This window comes from Saccoglossus kowalevskii, chromosome 21 (genome assembly GCF_978046115.1).
Source record: "Saccoglossus kowalevskii chromosome 21, keSacKowa6.1, whole genome shotgun sequence".
Lineage (NCBI taxonomy): Eukaryota > Metazoa > Hemichordata > Enteropneusta > Harrimaniidae > Saccoglossus > Saccoglossus kowalevskii.
In genome coordinates this window covers 27,814,627-27,824,387 of record NC_140661.1, presented here as the reverse complement: position 1 = coordinate 27,824,387, position 9,761 = coordinate 27,814,627, and the positions used below count along the sequence as shown (strand labels likewise).

The following is a 9,761-nucleotide window of genomic DNA, read 5'->3' as shown; positions in this document are numbered from 1 at the left end:
CCTGGCTCGATAAGTAGAGGAAACACAAAAATGTGGTTTTCTTACAGACATAGTTTAGTTCTTTTATTTACATTAAATACGTATCAAACCAAGATATTTGCAGTTATAATTAAAATAATTCATTAAATACAACATTAGTATATCGATAGATCTATTCAATATTAGAAACCCCATCTGAGGTGGATAGAATCGTCCAGTATCACAGAAAATCAAAATGGCCGGCCCTGGAGAAGCACAAGAAAAATTTATGCAGCTGCCTTTACCACAATTAGATCAGCTTAAAAATAATATAGACCAGGTAGGGAGTTTCTTTTATTTTACAAATGTATATAATGACTTTTCAGCTGGTTGTTCCAATCAATGTGATGTAATCAACCATAAATCACCTGCGATAGAAACTCAGACTGTGTGACTGAAAATATTGAAGCTGCTTGTTTAAAATGTGTCACCTGTGAGACTAGAATTATAATCCGTGTTCACCTCGTTTGAACTTCCCGCTATTTGCGATACCAAACTGACCGGTTACTTGTAAAATAACCGTGCAATATATTTCAATTGAGAACGGTAATCCTTTTTTAGGATATGTGAATAGAGTGTGGCATATTTCCCGTGCTGTCAATTCAAGTCGTTGTCATGCAAGTAAAATTATTAGTAGTTTATTGCGATTACTGAGTAGTCTGAATCGACCAATGACGGTTACAATTCGACCAATTGTGTGACAGCTTTTTTGCTTTAGTCACTAGGGTACTAGTAAACGTGAAATTAAAAATGTAAAACTTCCTTCATGGTTGGAACATACATCTAGGTTATAACAATAAATATTTGAATTACAATGAAAAAAAAAGTTGTAGGTTTATTGTGCTATTAGGTGAAATGCATTTCATTTGTTAACATCAGAAAGACTGTACAGACATTCTGAGAATTATTTGGACAGTCAGTTAGCAAGATGGCGTGCAACTTTGCAAAACACTTTGGTTTTTTGACCAATTCTGAGTTAACATTTTTGATTACTTGTTTAATTTTTTGAAAAGTGCTGATCACCTTTTCAATTTTTTAATAGTACTGACTTTTCGACAGTGTTTGGCATAATGGGCTTTTTCTCAAATTAATAAAATCTGGCATTTCTGGAAAAATGTATGAAACGAGTAAAGTTAAATGTAATGAAAGGTTAACCAGAGAATCTCAAACACAGGATTAATTAACAACGAACTAACGAACGACTTACCTGATGTCTTCAGCCTGAGGTCATGTGACCCCCCCCCCCAATTCTCGGGAACTGAAATGTCGGTTGCTTACTCTATGCATGGAACTATAAACCCCAGGAAGAACAACCACTTCGTTTCCTTTGAACTATGATAGTTGCCGCGATGTTGAATGTTTATTTTGACTGTTTATTTCGTCGCATTAAAAAATAAGCCGATTTACGCAAATGAACGTTTATCTCCGACTATCGGTCATTTTCAGAGTCAATCGGGCGACTACGGGAGATCACGTGATCGAGTTGTTTCGGTTATAGCATAAAAAAACAATGGCGCCAAGACAAAAACACTGATAAATGAGCGACAACAAACAGCATACCAAACCCCATGTTTCGCAAACTTTCGCAACCTTATTTTTTCGAGGGTTGAAAAAAACAAGAAGTAATCTAAAAACGACATTGAAAATTATGAAAACTCACTAAAACTCCGACCCGTTGCATGATTTCCGGTACACTGAAGGTCACCCTGCAGACCGACTTGTTTGCGCATGCGTAGTGAACGAAATATTTTACTGCGCAGATATGAAATTTTTTTTTCAAGTTTTCCGTTTCCAGCAAAGCGGTTGATACAGGTGTATCGGCGGCAACTAACATGGAGTATGACTAATGTTGTGGAAACAAAAGCGAAAGCACTGTAAGATAAACTAAGACAAAGGTTTTTTTAATCCTCTTAGTTTCGTTGTTCTTCCTGGGGTTTATAGTTCCATGCTCTATGTGATGACATAGTCATGTTTTCACAAAATAAAGCAAGGGTTACAAACATGCTTGGACAAACTGTATAATTACATAGAACAATGAAAGCTCTCAGTCAATCTTGGTAAAACGAAGATTAAAACAAATGAAATAGATTTCTGAATAACTACACTTACTTTCTTGAGGATCCTGAACTTAACACAATTAATGCAATCAACTATCTAGATCTGAATATTAGTGCAAATGGGAAATTCAAAACTCTTTAAGAACATTCAAAAAGCCAAACTTGGTTCAAATCAAAATTTAGGCATTTCTCTGTCTTTGTCCAGCAAACTTATTCGACCTATTCTTTTATACAACAGTGATGTTTGGGTGAAATTTTGCCAAAATCCCCAATTAATGATGTAAACATTATTGATAGGCGAAATGAAATGTACCTATCATGGCTTTATGCAGTTAGCTTCAAAGAGAGCCTTGTAGGATTTTGCGATTAAATACTTTAAAAGATTTCAAAACTTGTTCATAGTAATGAGGTTTGACTGTAGATTATTGGTTGTGTCTAACCACAGCTTGTTTTTAGTATCCTGCACACTGAATGTGTGACTATATTGATGAGAAGTCACTTCAGTGCACAATACATCTTATGTACACTGAGGACATTTTCAATTTTTTTATTTTTCACTTTCTAGGAATTAGAATTTTTTTCTTCTTCCATCACTCAACTGAGAATTGCTCAAACCAAGTTACAAGAGTCATGTGATAGCCTGTCCAAGCTGAACAAAGACACTGAAGGTAAACAATAGACCATTTTCCGTACACTGCGAGAATCACGCGTTATGCGTGAAATCGAACGTAAAAACAGGACAAACAAAGGTCATAGCGTCGTAGTGACATCAAACATCGTGTGGGATTCGACAAACGCGAAAGTATTTTGGTGACAATTCCATGCTTAATAATGTGCTGTCCACATTTGATGATAGACAATTTCGATTAAGTAAGGGTATTCGGAAGCAATATTCCTCTGTCGAAGATCGGCCGGTCAGTGTGAGCTACGAAATAAGGAAATTCAAGTTCAAAATGAAATCGTTCGATTTTTGCGGCAGGCGTTCGACGCACGTCTTTCATGCATCTCGCGAGATCTCGCAATTGTACGGAAAATCCTCTATTGACATTACAAGACTCCCTAGCTTGCTAAACATGGACACTTGTACCATTTTAAGACTCCCTAACTTACAGTGGTACAGTCACTATGAAAAATTCATTACATTTGGATTGGCTGACATGGTTTCTGGTTTTAAGACTTCCTTGGTTTGGTGTTTACTGTGACTGGTACCATTTGAAACTTTCAAAGTTTTTGTACATCATAGGTTAGTTTACATGGACACAGACACTATGAAGATTGGTTTCCCTAGATTAGCTTAAGTGAGTTGATTGATAATAAATTAAGTTTGTTTGTGTATATCATATATCTATATCATCACTCTTATTTCTCCAGGAAAAGAAATCCTTGTTCCATTGACCAGCTCAGTATCCTTTTTAAGTAATGATTTTTTTTCTCAGATATTCATTGTGGATGTTCTCCCAACAAAGGACCATATATTGCATTTCTGTCTATATTTTTTATTATTTTAATCCAAGCTATACTGATAATGTAATGTACTACTGTGTCACTGACTGAGTAAATATACCCTGTTTTAGTCATGTATCATACTGATAGCCAATCATGATTATTGTTGATTTTAGTTGGGTCTGGCAATTACTGATTTTTGCCCGAATGAGCGAACAAGGTTTACAGTTTTTTACACACATGCCAAATGGGAATGATTTTAAACATTGTCATAAAATTTGATGATTACAGTTACTTGTCTAGATTTAGACATTTACTTTCCAACTTTTATTATAAAATTCAACCTTTAAGCACCCTATCCCATTGATAATAATAGTTACTGTTGTACATATCCTTGACTTGCTGATTACAGTTATATGTTCCTGGCAAGTTAAGTGATGTCAACAATGTTCTTATAGATGTTGGAACAGGATATTATGTTGAAAAGGTAAGTCTTCATTGGTTTCTTCCAGACTAAAGAAACCTGGTAAATTGGTCCCCCAATTGGTTTACAACTTGGGTACCTCACTGTGAAACCTGGGTACCTCACTGTGAAACCTGGGTACCTCACTGTGGAACCTTAGTACCTCACTGTGAAACCTGGGTACCTCACTGAGAAACCTTAGTACCTCACTGTGAAACCTGGGTACTTCACTGTGAAACCTGGGTACCTCACTGTGAAACCTAGGTACCTCACTGAGAAACCTTAGTTCCTCACTGAGGAACTTTAGTACCTCACTGAGAAACCTAGCTGAGAAACCTTGGTGTACCTCACTGAGAAACCTGGTTACCTCACTGTGAAACCTGGGTATCTCGCTGAGAAACCTAGCTTCCTCACTGTGAAATCTGGGTACCTCACTGTGAAACCTGGGTAACCTCACTGTGAAACCTGGTTACCTCACTGTGAAACCTGGGTATCTCGCTGAGAAACCTAGCTTCCTCACTGTGAAATCTGGGTACCTCACTGTGAAACCTGGGTATCTCACTGAGAAACCTGGATACCTCACTGAGAAACCTGGATACCTCACTGAGAAACCTGGATACCTCACTGAGAAACCTGGACACCTCACTGTGAAACCTAGCTACCTTACTGAGAAACCTGGGTACCTCACTAAGAAACCTGGATACCTCACTGAGAAACCTGGATACCTCACTACGAAACCTGGATACATCGCTGAGAAACCTGGATACATCGCTGAGAAACCTAGCTACCTCACTTAAAAACCTGGGTACCTCACTGAGAAACCTGGATACCTCACTGGGAAACCTGGATACCTCACTGAGAAACCTGGATACCTCACTGGGAAACCTGGGTACCTCACTGGGAAACCTGGATACCTCACTGAGAAACCTGTATACCTCACTGTTATATTTGCACTGATTGATGGATTCAGTTCCTTGGCACACCCAATCAAATCATTCAACTTAACTGAGGTCAAATAAGTTTTAAGGGACAGCCATGAAAACTTGACTGCATTGAAACCGTACAAATCAAGCGACGAGTAATTCACCACTAGTTAACATTTTTGACATGCCATTATGCTACAACAACAAAGTATTATATTTTAAAATCCAGACACATTCACATCTCTCGGTGACTTGTAAATCATCAGTGTAAATTTGAAATGTGGGGCAATGACATAGTAAATTTGACGAGGTCCCAATGAGATAGTTACTCATTTTTCAAATTTGATAAAACACATGTTATAATTTATTGACCAGTGCTCTACTGCTGAAGATATTAATCATGTTGTGAATAATTTCATACCAAAGGGTGCAAATTTAAGAAAACATTGTGCATGTTAGCAGTGATATGTTAATATCCGTTGTTATGTAAATATACCAATCACGGGGATAATCATTGTCAAACATTACTGTTCAACAGCATTAGTCGACTGTTTACAAATGCCCTGTAGTTCAAATGCATCTGTTTAGTCACAATACACTATCAAATATACTCTGCATCTACCGGTAAGTCTGCTCAAACAACACAAATACAATCTGAATGTATTATGCAAAAACATAGCAGTGTTTGTTTGTTTGTTTAATGTGTCAAACATCCATTTGAGTAGCATCCTACAGAAATTTGATTAGCTATGGTGATTTAGTTTGAAATATTTTCGATTGTAAAGAAAAATTTGACTATTTTTTGCTTCTTGCTATCTTAACCTTTTCACCTGACTTTCTCGCCCTAATTTTTCTGCACTTTTTTTTTATATTTTATCAATATCAATATAAACAGGACTGTTTTGTGGTGAAATGGTTAAGCCATTGACACTACATTCAGCATGTTTCATGTAAAACAGTGGTTTTGTTTTCTTATAATTTTATTATTTTCTTCACAGAATGTCATGGATGCTGATAAGTACTTCAAACGTAAAATTGACTTTATAAATACTCAAGTAGACAAACTGACAGATATTCTTCAAGAAAAAGTCAAACTAAAACAAGGTTAGTCTCTTATAAGTTGTATGTGACACAGAACACTATGATATTGATAAATATGCACGAGTTGTTAGTGACATGGGTCACCGGTATTGATGAATATGTATGAGTTGGGTGTGACATATACATGAGTTGTGTTGTGAGATGGTTCACTGGTATTGATAAATATGCGTTGGGTGTGACATATACATGAGCTGCGTGACATGGTTCACTGATATTGATAAATATGCACGAGTTGTGTGTGACATGGTTCACTGGTATTGATAAATATGCACGAGTTGTGTGTGACATGGGTCACTGGTATTGATGAATATGCATGAGTTGTGTGTGACATGGGTCACTGGTATTGATGAATATGCACGAGTTGTGTGTGACATGGTTCACTGGTATTGATGAATATGCACGAGTTGTGTGTGACATGGGTCACTGGTATTGATGAATATGCATGAGTTGTGTGTGACATGGGTCACTGGTATTGATGAATATGCATGAGTTGTGTGTGACATGGTTCACTGGTATTGATAAATATGCATGAGTTGTGTGTGACATGGTTCACTGGTATTGATGAATATGCACGAGTTGTGTGTGACATGGTTCACTGGTATTGATAAATATGCATGAGTTGTGTGTGACATGGGTCACTGGTATTGATGAATATGCATGAGTTGTGTGTGACATGGGTCACTGGTATTGATGGATATGCACGAGTTGTGTGTGACATGGGTCACTGGTATTGATGAATATGCACGAGTTGTGTGTGACATGGGTCACTGGTATTGATGAATATGCACGAGTTGTGTGTGACATGGTTCACTGGTATTGATGAATATGCATGAGTTGTGTGTGACATGGGTCACTGGTATTGATGAATATGCATGAGTTGTGTGTGACATGGTTCACTGGTATTGATAAATATGCACGAGTTGTGTGTGACATGGGTCACTGGTATTGATGAATATGCATGAGTTGTGTGTGACATGGGTCACTGGTATTGATGAATATGCATGAGTTGTGTGTGACATGGTTCACTGGTATTGATAAATATGCACGAGTTGTGTGTGACATGGGTCACTGGTATTGATGAATATGCATGAGTTGTGTGTGACATGGGTCACTGGTATTGATGAATATGCATGAGTTGTGTGTGACATAGTTCACTTGTATCAATAATATACCATTATTTGCACATATCCTTGCCCTGTTATTATTGGCAGTACATTGTCCTTTATTCTCTGAATGAATAATTTAAGACATGTAAAATATATATTGAAGACAAGTGGTGGTCCAACAGTTGTGCCATATTTTAATATAGTGCTTTGACTTAACTTTTTTACTAATATCAAAATCATTTTTATCTTTAAGCTATTGTTGGAGTTATGCAAATGAAGATCCAAGCACAGATGATGGCTCAACAATCCACTGTAGCCAAGACATAACAGATCAACAAACCCAGATTATGGTGTGGAAGTTACTTTCCAATTCAAATTAGTAGTAATTCTTTTCCCAGTAATTTGTTTGAACCTTCATTGAATCCATTTTACTTGAGATTCTGAATCCTGTGAATAGAAATTAAATTTTTGATGCCTAATATCAGCTATGTTTCCACTTACAAATCCCATTTTTAAAAAGCATTGTGTAATTTTTGTTTACCGGTAACTCTCATACATGTTACTTCTTTAAAAAGTTTGGAAATCTGTTTATTTGGTGAAAAAAATTAATTATGTAATCTGAAATTTGGTAGAAAATATTTTTTGATGAAACAGATTTTTCAATTGACCTAACTTTCTCGATCAATTACAAACCCAGAATTCCCTTCTCTATAAATTCAACAATTACCCAGAATTCCCTTCTCTATAAATTCAACAATAACCCAGAATTCCCTTCTCTGTGAATTCAACAATTACCCAGAATACATATCTCTATAAATTCAACTACCTATTCCTGACATGTTATAATAATACTGCATTCAGTTGATGTTTTTCTCTTTCGATGTAGTGGATTTATTCACAGATATTGAAGTAATTTGCTTTTTGTATATGGTTCTTTGCAAGTAAAATAAACATTTTTGTTTGTAAAGTCAAGTTTCAAGCTGCATATTTTTGTGCCAGGCGACATTTCTGGATATTGAAGTCACCGTTTTCTCTTTAGACTTTTGTGTTGTCTTAGGTGATAATTGCAATTGCATGCGTCTCCCAAAACTAATACCGCCTGTTTGGAAGGCAGACTATACTCTATGCTACTGAGTGAGCAGTCAGCTCTGGGAATCAAACCAAGAATCTTTGTGATGCAAAACAAACACAATAACCACTGTACCATTGCCTCATTGAAGTTTACCAAATAAAATTTCAGCTTATTCATGCCATTATTTTCATGGTAGATAGGTCTACAGACTACCTTATAATTATAGTAGCCATATTTCTATAAACCACGAAGCATTTTGCATTGTTCTGTGCAGTCATTTGTTGAAATCCAAGATGGTTGCCACATCTCATCAGTACAAAGCATTTTGCATTGTTCTATGCAGTCATTTGTTGAAATCCAAGATGGTTGCCACATCTCATCAGTACAAAGCATTTTGCATTGTTCTATGCAGTCATTTGCTGAAATCCAAGATGGTTGTCACATCCCATCAGTACAAAGCATTTTGCATTGTTATATGCAGTCATTTGTTGAAATCCAAGATGGTTGCCACATCTCATCAGTACAAAGCATTTTGCATTGTTCTATGCAGTCATTTGTTGAAATCCAAGATGGTTGCCACATCTCATCAGTACAAAGCATTTTGCATTGTTCTATGCAGTCATTTGTTGAAATCCAAGATGGTTGCCACATCTCATCAGTACAAAGCATTTTGCATTGTTCTATGCAGGCATTTGTTGAAATCCAAGATGGTTGCCACATCTCATCAGTACAAAGCATTTTGCATTGTTCTATGCAGTCATTTGTTGAATTCCAAGATGGTTGCCACATCTCATCAGTACAAAGCATTTTGCATTGTTCTATGCAGTCATTTGTTGAAATCCAAGATGGTTGCCACATCTCATCAGTATAAAGCATTTTGCATTGTTCTATGCAGTCATTTGTTGAAATCCAAGATGGTTGCCACATCTCATCAGCACAAAGCATTTTGCATTGTTCTATGCAGTCATTTGTTGAAATCCAAGATGGTTGCCACATCTCATCAGTACAAAGCATTTTGCATTGTTCTATGCAGTCATTTGTTGAATTCCAAGATGGTTGCCACATCTCATCAGTACAAAGCATTTTGCATTGTTCTATGCAGTCATTTGTTGAAATCCAAGATGGTTGCCACATCTCATCAGTACAAAGCATTTTGCATTGTTCTATGCAGTCATTTGTTGAAATCCAAGATGGTTGCCACATCTCATCAGCACAAAGCATTTTGCATTGTTCTATGCAGTCATTTGTTGAAATCCAAGATGGTTGCCACATCTCATCAGTACAAAGCATTTTGCATTGTTCTATGCAGTCATTTGTTGAAATCCAAGATGGTTGCCACATCTCATCAGTACAAAGCATTTTGCATTGTTCTATGCAGTCATTTGTTGAAATCCAAGATGGTTGCCACATCTCATCAGTACAAAGCATTTTGCATTGTTCTATGCAGTCATTTGTTGAAATCCAAGATGGTTGCCACATCCCATCAGTACAAAGCATTTTGCATTGTTCTATGCAGTCATTTGTTGAAATCCAAGATGGTTGCCACATCTCATCAGTACAAAGCATTTTGCATTGTTC

The 9,761-nt window shown here is 36.6% G+C and overlaps 1 protein-coding gene across 1 annotated transcript; it reads left to right on the top strand.

Moving 5' to 3' along the window:
• Positions 1 to 201: 201 nt before the first annotated feature.
• Positions 202 to 8,078, top strand: LOC102800634 (prefoldin subunit 5-like). Its single transcript, XM_006818852.3, has 6 exons — positions 202 to 298; positions 2,641 to 2,743; positions 3,447 to 3,478; positions 3,931 to 4,005; positions 5,903 to 6,008; positions 7,365 to 8,078. The coding sequence occupies exons 1-6, from the start codon at positions 215 to 217 to the stop codon at positions 7,436 to 7,438; spliced, it is 474 nt and encodes a 157-aa protein (XP_006818915.2). The 5' UTR covers positions 202 to 214; the 3' UTR covers positions 7,439 to 8,078.
• Positions 8,079 to 9,761: the final 1,683 nt, after the last annotated feature.